Source organism: Drosophila tropicalis, unplaced genomic scaffold (genome assembly GCF_018151085.1).
Source record: "Drosophila tropicalis isolate 14030-0801.00 unplaced genomic scaffold, ASM1815108v1 contig_694, whole genome shotgun sequence".
NCBI lineage: Eukaryota > Metazoa > Arthropoda > Insecta > Diptera > Drosophilidae > Drosophila > Drosophila tropicalis.
The window spans coordinates 2505437-2524826 of NW_027173176.1; the positions used below are offsets into that span (position 1 = coordinate 2505437).

At 37.6% G+C, this 19390-nt stretch overlaps 4 protein-coding genes across 9 annotated transcripts in view; 1 reads left to right on the forward strand and 3 right to left on the reverse strand.

Moving 5' to 3' along the window:
• The first annotated feature begins 255 nt into the window (after positions 1 to 255).
• fal (falten) lies at positions 256 to 19369 on the forward strand. 4 transcript variants are annotated; one of them, XM_068292756.1, is made up of 6 exons: positions 256 to 457; positions 603 to 709; positions 2549 to 2712; positions 2775 to 2949; positions 3027 to 3739; positions 19354 to 19369. In XM_068292756.1, coding segments are annotated over exons 1-6 (1170 nt in total). In that variant the 5' UTR covers positions 256 to 447; the 3' UTR covers positions 19355 to 19369. The 4 variants fall into 4 exon arrangements, with proteins under 4 accessions (XP_068148857.1, XP_068148856.1, XP_068148855.1 ...); XM_068292755.1 differs by lacking the exon at positions 19354 to 19369 and adding an exon at positions 4493 to 4517; XM_068292754.1 differs by lacking the exon at positions 19354 to 19369 and adding an exon at positions 3803 to 3972.
• The window catches only part of LOC137579067 (heparan sulfate 2-O-sulfotransferase pipe-like), a 38455-nt gene continuing 23586 nt past the window's right edge, over positions 4522 to 19390 (reverse strand). The window contains exons 3-6 of one of the 3 annotated variants that reach the window (XM_068292752.1): positions 18863 to 18921; positions 5039 to 5598; positions 4817 to 4971; positions 4522 to 4744 (exon numbers count right to left, since the gene is read on the reverse strand). In XM_068292752.1, the coding sequence (XP_068148853.1) occupies positions 4554 to 4744; positions 4817 to 4971; positions 5039 to 5598; positions 18863 to 18921 (965 nt within the window). In that variant the 3' untranslated portion in view covers positions 4522 to 4553. Of the gene's footprint in view, positions 4745 to 4816; positions 4972 to 5038; positions 5599 to 10470; positions 10771 to 10848; positions 11004 to 11077; positions 11638 to 16068; positions 16483 to 17103; positions 17670 to 18862; positions 18922 to 19390 lie in introns of those variants that run through there. The other 2 variants (XM_068292751.1, XM_068292753.1) reach the window with 2 other exon arrangements.
• Positions 5842 to 6872, reverse strand: LOC137579117 (heparan sulfate 2-O-sulfotransferase pipe-like; the record flags this gene model as incomplete). Its single annotated transcript, XM_068292813.1, has 3 exons — positions 5842 to 6017; positions 6123 to 6277; positions 6334 to 6872. Coding segments are annotated over 3 exons (870 nt in total), but the record flags the coding sequence as incomplete, so codon positions are not given.
• Positions 9191 to 10396, reverse strand: LOC137579118 (heparan sulfate 2-O-sulfotransferase pipe-like). The gene is made up of 4 exons (XM_068292814.1): positions 10373 to 10396; positions 9747 to 10309; positions 9527 to 9681; positions 9191 to 9410 (listed from the first exon to the last, which is right to left on the reverse strand). The coding sequence occupies exons 1-4, from the start codon at positions 10394 to 10396 to the stop codon at positions 9220 to 9222; spliced, it is 933 nt and encodes a 310-aa protein (XP_068148915.1). The 3' UTR covers positions 9191 to 9219.

The window sequence follows — 19390 nt, forward strand, 5'->3', positions numbered from 1 at the left end:
GATAAAATGAAAATTGCTTTAAATCGGCTTTGTTTAGTTTATTATTAATGAATTGAATTAGCTTTAATTAAAATTGCCTTCTTTGGTTAGTTGTTTACTAACAAAATGGAGTCTGGTACACAATCAAAAAATTTAAATTCAAATTCAAATTGATAACATTTTTGCGCCGATAAAATTTCGTCTTGAACAATGTTCGATAGTCTTTTATTTGGGTTATGTTGGCATTTTGATTGTTTGCTCAACCCTGGTATTTTTCCGTTTCCCAGCAACTCTAAACATATTATCATATTGTATATTTGTTGTCACTTTGTAAACATTCGGTTATATTTTTTATTTTTCTATTCAGTCAAGTGCATAAATACGTCATTGTTGTTGCTGCGGGCGTGCAACTGCTTGCGTAGTGGGCGTGTCATTCTTTTAGGCGGCAACTATTCAATTTCCTCGAGAATGGCAGAACGTGAGTTTTTGTGGTGGTTGTATGTCGATAGTTGGAACCCTAAAGTCAAGTTTTTGGCCATGGATTTAAAAAAAAAACTTAACAAAAGCAATAACAAAACCAGTTGACGACATTAAAGCCTACACATTTCATCTTTATCTTTCAGTATGTCTCACAAGCGGTGGAGCTCGTCAGATTCCATTAAGCCCCCATGAACCCCGTGTGCTGCATCAGCAGCAATCCAAAGATGCTGCCAATACCAGTTCAACTACAGTAAGTAAACCATTTATAATTTGCAATGTCTACTGTCTTTTTCTTTGTAACAAGGTTTTGCTGCGAACGCTTTTGTTAGTTGTTATCGCATCTAACAAGCAATAACGAAAAAAAGCTTTTCATCAATTCAAAGCATTTCAATTTCAAAAAAATACACCACACATGTACATATGTATGTACATATGTATTTGCATATGTGCATTAGTATATGTAGATGCACATTTGTTGATGCAGAATTACCTTGGTCACTTGATATAGAATTTAAAATAATATGTACATAAATATTTGTATATATGTATGTATGTATGTAAATACATACATATGTGCGTGCATAACTTAGAGGGGGTGTCTCTCTCTTTCTCTCTCTCCCGCAATTTCTTTATTTTATTCTGTCTCCCTTGCTCTCGTGTTGTGGAACGTCAAGTGTTTTAAATATAACGGAAGATAATGGCTAAATAAGCGTTTCATCCCAAAAAGTATGCCACACTTTTTGATTGTCGTTCAAGTTGCGTGTGTGTATGAGTGTACGTCATATGCTTGTTAATCATCTTCAGAGTTAAATAATATGCTTTATTTTATTTGATTGATGCAATTTTCCAATTGTTATGAAGTTTCAATCATAATCAATTTTCAAAAATCAAGCTTTCGACCATTGGAGAGAGAAAAAAATTATATTAATGGGAATTGGTAATACTTTGACTTTTAACAAACTTTAAGTATATATGTAGAATCGTTTTATTTTTTTTAAATTCTTATAAGAGGATCTACAGACGGCGAAATAAAGGAAATTTGTTCCTAAAAGTATGCAATACGCAGTTCAAGAATCCACTTTTGAAACTTATAAAAACTTATATAAACTATAGTATTTTGCAGATAAAAGGAAGATCAAAGCAAACATTGCTTGAAGACTATTTTTAAGTTGCAAGACTTACGAAAATACTGGAAATTCTTTTTCAGCCTGCTGCAGACTTTAAAAAGTTCCCCCATTTCTAAGTTCTAGATCCACCTATGTTTTATAAACCTGTTTCGACATGAAATAAATGCGACGATCGCCGACTTTAAAACTGGAGAGGAAATATAAATTATTATATTATCCGCTATAATGCTATTATAGCCTTAATCCGCTATGATGCCATTCAAAAAGAGTATATTCATTTTGGTTAGAAGTGTGCAACGCAACGAGTTGTATATTTCGGATTCAGTCGGATCGTATCACTATATCACATCGTACTTTTATCAATTACTTGGTTACTTTCGACGTGATTGGCCTTAAATTTATAATATTTGTCTATTTAGTATTCCTAAATATAGGCGGACGGACGGTAAATTCAAAAATTGCTGCCCCCCCTTAATTTGTTTTCCGGCTACGCCCTTGACACATATTGACATTTAGTAGAAAGAAGGCTTCGGCAACATTGTCGCAAGAAACTAGGAATACATTTTGCTTTAATTTTTTTAGGCGAACGGATAACTTCTTGTTGAGATTGAAAAATTCAACATGTTTTGATACAAACCCAGTATTTTTAGTCTCGAGAATATTTATTTCACAACGTGAGTATTATGAGGGCACTTGAATTTAACGACGCGCTGCTCAAGTATTGATTACAAGCTGATGATACATTTTCAATGGCTCAAGAACTATTCCCATCGCTGGGCCAGCAAGATGAATCCGATCCACAGTATCCAAACAAAAGTCGTACTGAATGGTTGTGAGGCAAAAATTTAAAAAATCCTATATTTCAATGTAAAAAGAAGTTTTCTGTTTGAATACAATACGTTTCTTTTGTTTTGTTTTCGGTTTTTTCTCATGTCACTTGCAATTTGTTTAAAAATTTATAGATGTTCATTGAGGATGAGGTTCATGGTATAATATGCCTGCCCGATCACATAAAGGAAATTGTGGATCATCCATTATTTCAACGTTTGAAAAATGTCAATCAATTGGGATTAATACCATCATTACGACCGGATGCCAATCACAAACGCTACGATCATTGTTTGGGGTAAGAATCTTATGGGAAAAACTATATAAGGATGAGGATTAATAATTTTTGTGCCATTTCAGAACCTACAATAGTGCCAAGGATCATTTGAATGCCTTAGAACATAACTCAAGAAACTTTCAGCCAAAGTTACCAAATTGGTGTCGTAATGCTGTCGAAATAGCCGCACTTTTACATGACATAGGACATGGAGCATTTTCGCATGTCTGGGAATGTGTGTGCCAGGGACAATTTGATGTAAGTATGGAATATAAAGAAAATGAATCAAATTCTTTGACATTTTTTTTTCTTATAAATTAATTTGGCTTTTCTAGCATGAATCGAATTCGGTTGCCTGTGTGGATACAATTTTTGCAGATGTCCAGAGTCCTGAGCTAGTTAAATTGCGTGAAGATCAGAATGGACGAGGAGTACAATTGATTAAGGCCTTGATTCTCGGCTGCAAGGAAATGCTGGCTTTTCCAATGCTGGGACATACATATATATTTGATATTGTCCACAATCGACGCTGTGGCCTGGATGTCGATAAATGGGACTATCTGAGGCGTGACAATAAGCGTTTGGGCATACTAAACGACAAGGAAATGGATTTCGATCAAATATTTTTAAAATCACGCATTGGCCCAGATGGCCAGTATATTGAATATCGCTATGAGGACTATCATCGTATATATCGTCTGTTTATGGCCAGATGGCGACTTCATTTGGATGTCTATCAAACACCCAAAGTATTGGCCATGGATCAAATTTTGAAGAGCTTAATCCATCACATACAGCCCGAACTGAAGACAGTGCGTGCCCAAGATGGAGATGCCTGGTTGGAATTGTATGATCAGAGTATCTTTGAATTGATTGCCAAGCATCCAAAGTCGATATATCTAAGGCAAACACAACGTCTCAGGGAGTGCTCCGAGGAAGATGCAGGGGCCGAGAAAAATGATAATATTATTAGAGTACAAACGGAAATCCATGGTCCTGGCAAAGTTATGATGCCCGACGAATCATATCCCCTCTACGGAGATAAATGGTAAGTTTTGCCCTATCTTCTTAGCTTCGAAAGAAACAACTACAAATCTAATTTTCCTTATAGTAAAAAACGTCAAATTGTTCGCTACTTGATGCCTACAAAAATCAACAAAGTATTTCAAATGGATTAGACAAAGATTAGCAATAGTTGTCATATGCTCTCTTGCTCGCTAACTTTGTATCTTTTATCGATTTGTTAATACAAAATATATTTTTGTTTGTTTATATTTTTGATATATTTCTTTTTTAAATTTGTTTTTTGTTATATAACCACCCACAGTTATTCATAAATACAAAAAGGAATACCTCAATTGTCTTACAATTAATTTCAAATTTTGTTCGTTTATACACATTTTGTGAGCTTAGTTCCTAAATTACATTAAATAACTACTATAAAATACTAAAACAAAAATTTCAACAATTCACTTAAAAACATCACAATTCGAATGCATATTTTTTTTTTTTTCCATTTAAATTCTAGACTAAAAATAAATATTTTGTTTTCATTTCATTTCATTCGTTATGAACCACATAATATCATCTAGAAAGAAAATATATTTTTGATAAACAATTTCTTTTTTTTTTTCAAATATACACAACAGAAAACATTTTATCCAAATGACTAACGGGTCGGTCGGTTAGAGCGCAACACAAAGAACAAAAAAAAAAAAAAAAAAAATGAATCATTAATTTTTTATCATATTTACTTCCTTCTCTATGCCCATCGCTCTCTCTCTCTCTCTCTCTTGCATAGGGTAAATTGATATAGATATACAAGTGGGGAACAAGATTCATCCATGATATATATATAGAGACTAATTTAAGGATCCGGTCATAATACGTTGAGGCAAATGAGCTGCCAAATATTGTTTGTGCAATCGCTGGCGACAAAATTGATAGAACTCAATTTCATTCGTAAAATTTCTTCGCACAATATCCTTAACGTGTTCACTGACTGGAGGTTTGAAGTTGTTTTTGTTGATCTTTGTCAGATATTCGGCACTTGCTATAAAAGAGAAGTTATTTTATAGAATTTTGAACTAAGGTTATAGTCTATGTATGTATGTCTGCGACTCACTTGCATAAATATTACGCACACCCTCAAAGAAACGCGGCACATATTTCTCCAGCACCGAAAGTGTCGTGTTGAGATCTTCAAGGACACCAACAACGGCATACTGTTGTTCTACGGCAAATTTGGCACGTTCCAGAGCACCCACGGTGTTAAAGGGTCTAGAATTGGATTTGGAAATTGCGAATTAGATCTTTAGATGACTTTGACAGTGGCATTTCAACTCACGTGCACTCGTAATCATGACCACAGAAGAACAAACTCTGACGACGATGATCCCCAATGCCCTCAACGGTTACACCTTGAGTGTAAGTGCATTCTTGGTCGCCACTTAGCACGCATGTCTCAAAGTCCTTTTTTAGCCATCCTGGATGTGGTAGCGGCAGATCGGGAAAGGCTGCTTTGCGTTCAACAAAATACCATGGAGCACGCACATAATAGAACCAACTAATCACACGTTCCACAGGATCGCGCACGACATTCAGATAGATGGGTGTTGGCAAATTAAACTTGGTGAAATTCGTAAAGCACACATGCTTAATGAACACAGATGGTTCTGGCAGTTCGCTAATCACTTCAGCCATTTCCTGTTGCTGATCTTCGGCCAGACGTATGGTCTCTACCTTTTGGACAGCATCGCGATGAAATTGAAAATTATTACGCTCCGAAAGGCGTCGCAAAAGTTCCATAAACGTTTGGCTACCAACTTTGGGTACCCGATTGAAGAAAACTAAATCCATTTGGGCCTTGCGTGTGTTGTTAAGATCACGTACATTCAGGGAAGACATCTGGTTTTTGGTTAGATAATAGAAATTGATTAGATTTAGAACTCATTGGAGAAGTTATAAGTAAATTTATAAGTTAACTCAGTTAAGATGGAGTTTACCTTGGTCCTTGGTGTTTGATAGCATTTCTGGTTTTAAAGGAAAAGTACATACATACATATTTACAAAGAAAACACACAACAGGATAAATTTATTTTAATGGTTTAATTAAATTTCAATTTATTAGGCACTTGAACAATATGAAATTCATTTGAGATTATCCTCGAATTGTAGGGCCAAATATTGTTTATACAAACGTTGCTTACAAAAATGATAGAACTCATATTCATATGTAAAATTTCGTCGCACCATCTCTCTAACATCGGCATCCACTTTGGGTTTACGATTATTGCGGTTTCGATTCATGATGCTTGTTTTGTTTACTGCAAAAGAGATTAGATCCCATGCCCCCAAATATAAGGAGGATTAATATGGTATTAGATAGGATTCACACTTGAACACTTTGATAAACCGCATTTGCTACCTACACTTGTATATGAAACGTGCATGATTGAAATATTTTGGCACATATTTCTCTAGGACAGTGAGTGTAATATTCTTCTCCTCCCAAGTGCCTACCACTGCGTATTCCTTTTCCACATTACGTTTGGCCATTTGCACAGCGAATGGTGAGTTAAAGGGTCTACAAGGATTCATGACAGACGACAGAGAATGGAGAATACATTGGATAGTACTCACAAACAGTTAACATGATTTCCGCAAAAGAACAACGATTGCCTTTTAAAGTCTTCGACATAATCTGTTATAGATCCTGGCAAGTATTGGCATTCTGGATCACCGCTACGGACACACTCATTGAAACTTTGACGATACCAATTATCGGTTTTTTGCGGTCTCCCTGGATAGATGTGTCTATAAATGGCACGTCTTATGGTCGAACGTCGCTCATAGTAGTCTTGCACTATACGATCTATGGGATCTCTAACCATGGATATGTAGACAGGTTTCTTTTGGCCAAATTCTGTGAAATCAGACCAAGGAGCATGGATCATATATAGAGTGCCACCTTCCAGGTCGGATACCCAATCGGCTTCGATCATTTGTTGTCTTGGGGTACGAGTACGATTCATCGAGCGTATCGGACCATTAAGAACTACATTGATATTGTTTAGTTTCGACAGTTCTTGGATCAGGGGTATTAACTGTTCGCTTTCCACTCGAGTTGGTCGATTGAATATGGCCACATCGAGGAGAGCAAAACGTGTGACATTCAGATGAATTTGTTGAACACGTCGGAGCTAGGAACATTGGAACATTTGCACAACAAGGACAGACAACTCAAAAGAAAACACACACACACACAGAAGGACAACGTCAAGGACACGGATGTGTGGATAAACAGATAAATGTGTATAGAGTGCGTGTGTGTTTGTGTATGTATGTATGTATGTATAGTCTTCTCAAAGTGTTCAAGTGTTTGGTGTACTGTGGAACCTACATTCAAAAACCTTTTTGACATCCTTAAAGAATCGCGGTATATATGCCTCGAGAACGGTTAACGTGATATTTGTATCCTCCCAACTGCCAACTACTGCATAATCTCTTTCCACATTCCTTTTGGCCAATTGCACAGAACGCGGCGAATTGAAGGGCACACACTCGGGGTCATTGCCGCAAAAGAATAATGTTTGTCTCATATGATTTCCTGATCGATCGTTGGAACAATTTTGAATATATCGACATTCCGGATCACCACTTCGCACACAATCGTTGAAGTTCTTTTTGAAAAAGGCTGCCGGTTTGATGGGATGATCACGAAATCGGTGATAGAAAATGGCATTTCGATAGCCACCTCTTATATAGTAATACCAACTGATGACGCGTTCGACAGGATCCCGTACTAGGTTTATATATATGGGTTTGGGTAGCTTAAATCCTGAAAAATCCAACCAATTGCCATGCTCAATGAATATGCTGCCAGGATCAAGATCTGCTAGCCATACGCTTTTAATCATTTGTAGTTTTTGTGGTAGTAGACGACTCCTGGACTCGAATGGTCCCCTTGTGATAACGGTCACATTATTGGGTGATCCTTTATGCATGGTCTCCAGCAGTTCCATCATAGCTTCGCTACCCACTTTGGCAGCACGATTAAAGTACACGACATCCAGTTGGGCGTGTTGGGTATTATTCAATTTTTGGCTGGACAACGATTTCAACTGTGTGTGTTTGTGGTGTGAATGTGTGTGTGTGTGTGTGTAGAGTGAATGAGTAAATAACTTTACTAAGACTCTAACTAATTTCGACCAAACAGTTAGTTACAATTTATTATTTAAAACTCAACTAACTACTATACCAACTAACTAAACAAAGAAATTTATATATGTATATGCAATATAAATTAAAAGTTAAATAAGTCCTTGATGTTTCAGTGCTATATACTGGGTATATAAACGTTGTTTACAAAAATAATAGAAATCATATTCATGGGTAAAATTACGTCTCATCATGGCCTTCACATCGGTGGCCACATGGGGTTTGCGATTATTACGATTACGATTCTTCAAGCTCTCCTGATAAACTGCAACGAGCCGATGAATGGTTTGAGTTTGGGGAGGGGGGAAAAAAGAACAGGGTAAGTGGAGGGCTTAGATTGGGCCTCAAATGAAGAGAAATGCCATCTTACTTGGATATATAATGGTGGCACGGGCAAAGTATCGGGGCACATAATGCTCTAGTACGGTTAATGTTATATTCGTTTCCTCCCAAGTGCCGACAACGGCATATTCCTCATCCACCCTACGTTTCGCCATCTGGACAGCCAGCGGTGAGTTAAACGGCCTGTTAGGAGACACGGATTCAAATTCATTTCACATTCAATGACGATGAAAGGGGTCACTCACAAACAGTCCTGATGATGGCCGCAAAAGAATAACGATTGACGTTTAAAATTACCCTCCGTATCGTGGACAGTCATCGGTATATATTGGCATTCTAGATCGCCGCTTCGTACACAATCGTTGAAACTTTTCTTAAACCATGCCACCGGTTTGAGCGGTGCTAGTGGGTTCTTACGAAAATAAATCGCATTGCGATATGAATTACGCACATAGTAATACCAACTGATCATACGTTCAACGGGATCGCGCACCAGATTGATGTAGATCGGTTTGGGTAAATTATATTGATTGAAATCGATCCAGGGCAAATGCTCAATGTATACAGAACCTTCGCCCTGATTGTATATGTGAGCCGCTGTCTGGGCCTGAGCCATTGGCCTTAGTTGTCGTTGCGATCCTTTACGTAGTCCTGTATGATCAATTTGAAAATTGTTCAGATCCTTCAAGTGTTGCATGAATTCAATTAACGATTCGCTGCCCACTTTGGCGCAACGTGTGAAAAACATGCGATCCATTTCGGCTTTAGCTGTATTGTTATAACGTTGTGGTGTAAGGACATCTAACTAAGAGATTGTTTTCGATTGAGCTTTAGATTAACAAAGAAAAGAAATCACTCACACACACACACACACAGACAGAACAATTAGACACAAGATGGTGAACGAAACTGTATTGTGGGTATTTTATTTATTTGTTTTCTGCTGTAACTAACTAAATACCAATACTAGGTTAATAGATTATACTTTTCCAATTGATTTAGATTAAGGGCCAAATACTGTTTGTATAAGCGTTGCTTACAAAAATGATAAAACTCATACTCATGGGTGAAATTACGACGAATTAGTTCCTTAACTTCCGGTTCTATAAATGGTTTGCGTTTGTTTTTATTCCGATTCGTTATCTGTTTATTATTCACTGCAAAAATGAACGAAACGAAACGAAGTGATGTGAGTGAGTGTTAAAAAAAAAAGTGTGAGTTGGGTAGGAGGGTGGTTAAAAGGGGTGGTGGGCTTGTTTAAAGTTGAACCTACTTTCATACATCAGCTTGGCGCCACGGAAAAATCTTGGTATGTACTGCTCAAGGACAGTCAATGTGATATTCGTATCCTCCCAGCTGCCCACAACAGCATAATCACGTTCCACATGCTCCTTGGCCATTTGTATGGCAGTGGGCGAATTGAAGGGACTTTGACATACATATGAAGATCATTATCAATTATCTTATCTCATGATCATCAAATTCCTACTTACATGCAATCGTCATGATGTCCGCAGTAGAAAAGCGATTGCCTCTTGAAATTGCTGAATTCATCTTTGACCGTATGCGGTATATATTGACATTCAGGATCACCGCTACGGACACAATCATTGAAATTCTTTTTATACCATGATGTTGGCTTTATTTTGCGATTGGGAAATTTACGATATTCGATGGCATTCTTGTATGAGCTGCGTACATAGTAGAACCAACTGATGACACGTTCAACTGGATCACGAACCATATTGATATAGATCGGTTTTGGTAAATCGAATTCATCGAAATCTATCCAATTGATGTGCTCAATATACATGGTGCCCTCATCTAATTCGGCCACAAAATTGGCAGCATCACGTTGCTTTGATTTATTCATTTGCCTCACCGAAGTCTGATGTAGGCCCGAACGTTCTAGTGTCAGATTTTCGTTAAATTTTTCCAATGCAATGAACAACTCAAGCATAGCTTCACTTCCGACTTTGGCGGCACGATTGAAGAATAGAATATCGATATCGGCATTACGTGTATTATTCAAACGTTTGGCGCTCAGACTTTTGAGCTGTGGGTGGGATATGCTCGTTTAAATTTTTAGTTCTAATACAAAATGAAACCTTAGAGCAACCGAAAGAGAAAACAAGCATCCCATAGATAAAATATTTGCGAACCCTAACTCAATTAGTTGAGCGAGTAGAAATAGTGACAGACAGAGGGGTGGAGAGTAAAAGAGTGGGAAAGAAAGACAGCAAGTTAGTTTTAGTATTTAGCATTTAGCATTTATTTAAATAAATCTATTCTAATTCCTTATGACCATGCTTCTGGCCTCATTCAGCCTCATTAGACTCTTATCCACACGCATTAATTCATTCAATTTCAAGGCTAAATACTGCTTATGCAAACGCTGGCGACAGAATTGATAGAATTCGATTTCACGTGTAAAATTGCGCCTGACCATATCGATAATATCCTGAGATATATGTGGCTTCATGGGATTATCATTAATAATTTCACCATGCAGACCAGCTGAAAAAGAATTACAACGAACGCATCATCATCATCATCTCTCTCTCTGTTTTCGGTTTCTTCTGGTTTTCCACTTACAGTAATACATTTTGGTGGCATCGGCAAAGTAACGTGGTACATAGGCCTCCAATACGGCTAAAGTTTCGTTAGTGTGCTCCCAGGTGCCGACCACAGCGTATTCACGCTCCACATTCATTTTGGCAACCTGCAGTGCCAGGCGCGTATTGAAAGGACTATTCGGGGAGGGAGAAAGGAATTTTTCTGGATGGGGGAAACTTCTTTAACAGAGAGAACAATTTCCACTCACATGCACTTGTGTTCATTATGACCGCAAAAGAATAATGTTTGCCTACGATGATCGCCCACACGTTCAAGTTGCGAACCTTCAATATAGGTGCAGACTTTCTCGCCGTTGAGAACACACTGATCGAATTCGGTGTTAACCCATTTGGGATTGGGCATTTCACGATTCGAACGACGACGTCCTGGCACAAAGATCCAGGGGGCTCGTATGAAATAGTACCAGCTAATCACACGTTCCACCGGATCACGTACCATATTTATATAAATGGGTTTTGGCTGTTCATACTTGCTAAAGTTCAAATAGTTGACATGACTGACAAATACACTACCATCCTCTAAATTGGATATATTCTCAGTCCAATCAGACTCTTCGACCGGCTCAAGTATGGGGATAATTCCACCCGTTTGTGTATCAACCTCGACATCATAATCATGAACTTTACCTAGTTGTCTCATCAATTCAATCATTTGCATGCTACCCGTTTTGGGTACACGATTAAAAAAGAGGACATCAATATCAGCTTTTCCTGTATTATTCAATTCCTGAGCGTTGAGCTGAAAGATCTAGCAAGAGAAAGACAAAAAAACGGAAGGATATACATACATATGTATCCATCTTATTTTTGTGTGAAGAGAAGATGTTAACTGATATGCCCTGTGCCAAAGATGAGGCCAATCAATGGATTATTAGTAGAGTGGAGAAAAAGAGAAGAGAACAAAAAGGCAGACCAAGGGAAAGAAAGACTTTGAAAATGGGAAAAAAACTCTACATAAATCGGTAAATATGAATTTATTTCAATTGATTGCTTTTATTTTCGTATTCTTGATGCATTTGCTGTTTGTTAAGGGCTATATATTGTTTATATAGACGTTGCTTTATAAACTGATATAGCTCTATCTCAAAATGAAAACATCTCTTTAGATATTCCTCGACCTCTTTATCCAGATGAGTGTCATGTGGTGTTGTATTTACAATAAATTTTGGCATTTGCTCTACAAAAAACAAAAGAAGAACGAAAATAAAGGGAATTGAAACAGCTCGGTAACTAACTTCAAACAGGGAAAACCTACTATAATAGACTTTTGTGGCATCCTTAAAGAAACGTGGTATATAGGCCTCCAGTACTGCCAGCGTTATATTTGTATCCTCCCAGCTACCGATTACCGCATATTCTCTTTCGACATTCTCTTTGGCTTTTTGTGTGGTGATTTCCGAATTGAAATACCTTTATTTGGTACATTTTGTTAGAATTATTTGAGAGAAAGATAAAGAGACAGAGTGTTTACGTACGTGCATATTTCATCATTTCCACACAAATGCAAAGAGAAACGACGCCAATCATTATTAAATTCATTATGCGAATCAAAGACACAATATGGGGCCACTCTCTGCTTTACACAGTCATTGAATGTTCTATCGAAATAGATCTTATCCTTTTTTTTGTTCCTATTTCTTAGCACTGTATTCGCATAGACAACCGGATGACGTTGATAATAATACGCACTGATCACCTTTTGTATCGGATGACGCACGAGATTGATATAGATCGGTCTTGGCATATCATGTTGGGTAAAATTCATATAATTTGCATGCTCCACATAGGCAGATGGTCGCTCTAGTTCCATTAATTGTTCAATAAATTCGGTTTCCTCTTCAAATGTATCGATCGGCTTTGCCTTGGGTACTATCACATTCCGAAAGGTTTCAAAATTGTTTCTATTGCCCAATGCATTGATGAGGCGTGTCATCGATTGACTACCCGTTTTTTCCAGACGATTATAGAATATGAAATCTAATTCAGCTTTCATGGTATTATTCAATTGATTGGCCTCCAGGCTAGACAGCTTGAAAGTAAATTTGTGAACTGAATCAATGAATCAAATCAATACCAAAAGAAAACCCAAGAAAAAAGAGTATTTCTTCTTGCTAATTCCTCGATTTTTGGTTTATTACATACATGACTAACATGAGAGTGAAAAGTGCAATAGAAATAAGTTAATTGAAAGTTTTTTTCTTCTTTTTCTTTTTGTTTTTTACTGATGGTCGACTAAGATAATTAGAAATCATAATTCAAGATGATGATTTATTGCGAAATACTGACGATACAAACGTTGTTTGCAAAAATAATAAAAATCATATTCCTGGGTGAAATTTGGTCTCATCATATTTTTGATTTTCTCACTAATATGCGGTTTCCAGTGGTTTGTATTACGCGGCATATAGGCCAAACCTTTTGGCTCTGTAGAAAGAATTGAGTGATTGAGAGTTGGAGAAATCTTTAGTTTTTGTTGTTATTACCATAATATAGATCTGTGACGCCACGAAAGAAACGCGGTATATAATGCTCTAAGACGGCAAGGGTTACATTCACATCCTCCCAAGAGCCAACGACAGCAAAATCACGTTCCACATTCTGTTTGGCACGCTGGATGGCTCCAGGTGTATTAAAGGGTCTTTAAAAAAGGGCAATGACGATTAAAGTTATCGTTGGATTGTTTGAGAAACCTACTCGCAAATCGGGGCATGTCCACAAAAGAATAAACTCTGACGCCTATGATCACCGGCATCGCCGGTAAAACCTTGACCATATTGATAATTACATTCTGGATCGCCGGTCATGATGCAACTCTCAAAACTTTTCCTATAGAATGCACGAGATTGAAATGTTTTATAGCCATCGAACATTAATAGAGCATGCCAGGGAGTACGCTTATAATAATACCAACTCAAGACCTTTTCGACAGGATCACGCACCTGAATGGGACAGAAACATTCAATCAATCGTTTATGTGTTAAATCACAATCGTTGATCGTTTACCATATTTATGTAGATGGGTTGCGGCAAATGGAATTGACGAAAATCAAAATAATTAACATGCTCAACATAGGCAAATGGATCGCCATCAGCCATTTCGATAAACTTTTCGGCCTCTTGCCTCTGACGTTCCAATGGCCAACGCATTCCGATTGGCGACTTGAATGGTGCACGGTCATAACGAAAGCCATTTATTGAGCTCAGTTTGCGCATCAGTTCGTTAAGCGTTTCGCTGCCAGTTTTTGGTACACGATTGAAGAAGAGCATCTCGCGTGTTACAAATTTGGTGTTGTTTAGAAATTTTGGATTCAGACGCCACAACTGCAAGATTGTAGTGTAGTGTAGAAGACGATCAATGACACACATACAAAGAGGACATACACACACACACACCCACACATACAGACACACGAGGACATTTGATAGACAGACAGGGAGACAAACAAACAAAGCTCGATTGATGGATAAATAAGTTCAGAGACAGAGAAAAAGAGTTACATATGTAATTTGTTTAATAGTTTTAATTCTATAGTTATTTTGTTCTTTATTCTCTAATAATCATCATCATCATCGTTATATTCATTACGCTGCTCTGCCACTAGTAGATAATCATCCTCTTCAAACTTTTTGCCATGACTGAGGGCCGCGTATTGTAGATATAAACGTTGCTTACAAAACTCATAGAACTCAATTTCATTTGTCAAATTGTGTCGCAGAATCTGACGAGTTTCATCGCTCACGACACGTGTGACATTATTGCGATTAACACGCGACAAACGCTCCTTACCCACTGCAAATGCAAAATCGAAAAACGAATTGGAATTTGAATTTCAACAAGAAAATTATATAATGGTGTGCTCTTACAATAGTAAGCAACTTTGGCATTGCGAAAATATCGTGGTATATAGGCCTCCAGAACGGCTAAAGTGATATTGGTGTCCTCCCAGGTGCCTACAACAGCATAATCGGCTTCCACAGTGCGTTTGGCCTTCTGCATGGCCGCCTCCGAATTGAATGGCCTAATAGATGAATGGTTTGTTTGATTTTGTCTAACATTCTGTATGCAATCCTTTTGGGGTTTTTGCGTTTTGTCTACTTACATGCACAACTTTTGATTCATGCCGCAAAAGAAAAGCGTTTGACGACGATGATCGCCTACGCCACTTTTCGTTTGCATTTGTGTAAATGTGCAATGCGGATCATGATTGCGTACACAGGTGTCTAGATCTAGATTGAGAAACTCCTCCGATGGCATTGGCAATGCACTGTCACCCAATTTGGCTTTCATATCATGATAATACCATGGAGCGCGTATATAATAATGCCAACTGATAATACGTTCAATTGGATCGCGTACCAAATTAATGTAGATGGGTCGTGGCAGATGGAAACGTGTGAAATTGATATATGCAACATGCTGGCTATAAATATGCGGCTTGGGGCGTGTTAGCAAATCGGCCACAAGATTCTTTTGACCAATCTTGTTCATTAATACTGTCTCATGGGCGCTGCCCTTGTTGCGACCATGAATGAAACCATTGATTTTGCCCAATCGGTTCATTAGCTCCATCAGCGATTGACTGCCAACTTTGGGTACACGGTTGAAGAAGACAAAATCGACTTCAGCGTTTTTTGTATTATTCAAAGCGTCTGCCTCGAAATTGAAGCTATCTAATTCCTCGTGCATGTTTTCCTTGTCCTCTTCCTCATCATCATCATCATTATTAATGCCATCTTTTTCATCTCCCTCCTCATCGTCATCAGCATTATCATTGCCACCATAATGGATTTGATCTTCTTTAGATTTTTTATTCACAGGTATTGCCAACTGTTTGTCCATAGTGGCCTTGTGCAAATGATGTCCATGTCCATCATCAGTATGATCATGATCGTGGTGATGATGATGATGGTGGTCATAATGGTATGCGTGTCCTTGTTGTTCCTGCTCCTCATCACTGCGTGGCCCATGGACATTATAAACACGTCGCTGCTTATAGATTGATGTAGACCAAATTAACCTCGCATCAGGTAATACACTTTGGTTAGTTGTAAAAAATTGTTCTTTTAACGACAATACGACACCGAGAGGGACAGAGAGATAGAGCGAGAAAAAGTATGTAAAAGAGAAATAGACAGAGACAGAGCGAGAGAGACACAAGCAATAGTCCGAAAAGTTAAAGAAAAACAACTTGAAATATTTTATTTGAAAATTAATTGGAATTTAAATTTGAGCTTATTCTATTATTGCTAATTTATTTCTCTCAATGCTGGATCTCTATCCATTTTTAGGGCTATATACTGCTTATACAAACGATGCTTGCAAAACTGATAGAACTCGATCTCCCTGGTCAGATTTTGGCTGAGTATCGCTCGCGTTTTATCATTCAGTGTGGGCCTAAATGAATTCCGATTGAAATTTCCCAATTTGCGGCGCATGGCATAATACTCGTCGAAGGCTCCCTTAAAGAACCGTGGCACATAGGCCTCCAGTACGGTTAGCGTAACATTTGTATCCTCCCATGTCCCAACGACAGCATAACGTTCCTCCACATTCTGTTTGGCACGCTGCATAGCCTCATGGGAATTGAAGGGCCTGCGGGAGTGGCCAAAATGTTTTGGTTTGTTTTGTGTTTTGTTCATCAATCAACAATAACAGAAATATTACAAAGACAAGCACATTTAGCACGAAAAGATCCCGTATTTTGCAAGTCGAATTGTCCGACCTTTTAGTTAGTTCTTAAACTGTATTGCCAATTCTTTGTGCAATTTAGTCACCCAACAATATTATATCTCTCTTAGTTTCATTTCAAAATAGTTATAGTTTAAAATTGTAGGTCGTCGATCAGTTGCCTCTTATAATGCCAAATATAACGTATACGCACAGTATGACGACTTTAGTAATCAAATTTGGGTTTCTCAATGATATAAACGATAATGAAAGTTAAAAATATCACATTTTTGGTGAGTGATTTTGAAAATGTAAGTTTCGTATATTCCAAAAACAGTCAACGTATTATTTGCCCTATTATACTTGACTGTTAGACGGACTAATAAGTTTTAGGAAAAGATAAAAAGTAGTTATAGGGACTTAAATGGCACTAGAATTGCAACAGAACCAACTAAGATTACTTTGCGATTGCAATGATCAACAATAATCAATGCATTTGAAATGATTTGTTTCTGGTTTTTGTTTTTTTCACAACACTCTACTCACATGCACACTTTGTTCTCTTGACCGCAAAAGTATAACGATTGCCTTCTATGATCACCCAGATTGCCCATTTCCATTTGCTCATATATACATTCCGGATCATGCTCGTTGATGCAACGATTGAAATCCTTGCGCACCCAATGCACATCGGGCATTTGATAGGCAGCTCCAAATGTTTGATAACGATCGGCAATATACCATGCTGCACGAGCATAATAGAACCAACTGACCAAACGTTCAATTGGATCTCTAACCAAATTAATGTAAATTGGCCATGGTTCATCTAATGCATCGAAATCAAGAAATGCCACATGTTTGGTATACGAATTCGGTCGCGAGCTGTTCAATACATCGGTGTATAGGAAATTTTTGGCATAAACTGGATCCATTATGACAACCTCATAGAGTGCCTCAGCATCGCGGCGGGCAACAAAATCATTGCGTTTCGCTAGGATTTTAAGTAGCTCCATCATCTTTTCGCTGCCGGTTTTGGTCACACGATTGAAGAATATTGTTTCCAGTTGAGCGCGCGGCGTGTTGTTTAGTTGGCTGCTGGTCAAGTGTTGTAGCTGGCGGATTGCAAAAGTAGGATGCAGTATGGTTTGGGACGGCGACACGTACAGACACACACACACACACACACACACACACACATGGACACATGACACAAACCTACACACACACACACACACAAAGAGGCGAGGTAAAGTAATACAAGTTGAGGAGTTTATTAATTGGGACACAAACGCGTTTCTTTTGGGCACCTGGGGCACAATTTCCCATCATCTTATTTCACAAATCATATATTTCGCAAAAGCATATTTCGCAAAAGAAAAAGAGAGAAGAAACATATATAATCCTCATCTCCCATAGAGCTGAGACTTACCTTTTTTTTTTTATTTATTATTATTTATTTGGCAACGTTTTTTTTTTTGGTAAATCTTTATTAATCGAATTTCTATCTCTTCTATGTCGCACCTGACTAACCAACTAAAAAAAAATGCCAACAGTAAATAAAAACGAAACGAAAACTCCTGCGGTCTGACTAAAATTTTCAAGAGGGGTCAAAGGGGATCAAAGAAGTTTGTATTCAGTGTTAGTAGTCTTCAGGATAGACGGCGATATATAGAGACTGAGACAGCGCCAGAGAGATAGAGAGAGAGAGAGAACAGCAGAGTGCATGAAAGGGCTTAGTGAAAATCTAAATCTAAAATGAGACAGATTGAGAGATCGAGAGAGAGAGAGAGAGAGAGCTAGCTAGTGATATTGATTTGAGAAAGAACTACAGCTAAAATTTTGTTTGTGTTGTTTATATTGTTTGTGTTGTATGAATATATGTGTGAGAATTCTCTGAGAGAGCGAGCGGGCGAGCAAATGAACGAGGCGGGCGACAGCGACTCAGAGACAGAGAGCGAGCATGAGAGTATGAGAGACAGACAGAGAGAGAGAGAGTGAGAGAGCTACGGCTTATTGTAATGAGCTGCATTCGAAAAAAAAAAAAAACAAAAATCTATAAAATAAAATACATTACATGTAATGGAAAGCAGCAGGCAGAATGAAGAGATCAGCAGGCACATACACATACATATGCATCAAACACCAAGGAGCTGTATGAATATCCATCGATGATTTTGCCACCAAATAATGGATTTTTGATTTGATTTTTTTTATTTATTTTTTTTTAATATATGAATAATGTCTTTAAATGGGCCAAATGCAAATTACATAATCGAAATTAAGAGAACAAAAAATCAACGCTTACCTGTCCAGTGCTTTTTAAATATTCAAAGGTACCATGCAATGTATTGATATCATCGTGTTCTGAAAGTATTCCAATTTATATATATATATAAGTACCTTAGTGCTTGAAAAGTCTTTTTAAGATGGGTCATTTAAATCACCATTTGCAATGAAATTTTTATTTGAGGACATTTTGTATCATTCGGGCCCACTGTGCCTTCTGGCAAGTGCATGTTTTATTGTCATTTGAATAGAAGAAATATGAAACTTGGTTAACCAGTCCCAAGATCATAAAGTGAGGTCACTTTTTAATTGGGTCGAGTGTGTTTTGATGACCCAAAAACGAAAAAATGTAAAACAATAAAACAAGAGCTCCCCATCTCCCCATCAGACTTTTACTTTTCTAAGACGTTTATGCAATATTTTGTCTTTGGCTAAACGTGGAAGTAATAAATATGTACATAATATATGCAAGCTCATCGTGTTGATGATTCCTTTCACTTTCCTTTCCAGATTGAATATTCGATAGGGATCATTACGTCGATGGGAA

Coding starts and splice junctions, on each gene's coding strand:
- fal (XM_068292754.1), top strand. Junction 710..2,548: donor CCAATACCAGTTCAACTACA/GTAAGTAAACCA, acceptor AAAAATTTATAG/ATGTTCATTGAGGATGAGGT. Junction 2,713..2,774: donor CGCTACGATCATTGTTTGGG/GTAAGAATCTTA, acceptor GTGCCATTTCAG/AACCTACAATAGTGCCAAGG.
- LOC137579118 (XM_068292814.1), bottom strand. CDS start 10,396: ATGGGATGCTTGTTTTCTCTTTCG. Junction 10,310..10,372: donor GATGCTTGTTTTCTCTTTCG/GTTGCTCTAAGG, acceptor TCCCACCCACAG/CTCAAAAGTCTGAGCGCCAA. Junction 9,682..9,746: donor GGACATCATGACGATTGCAT/GTAAGTAGGAAT, acceptor TGTATGTCAAAG/TCCCTTCAATTCGCCCACTG.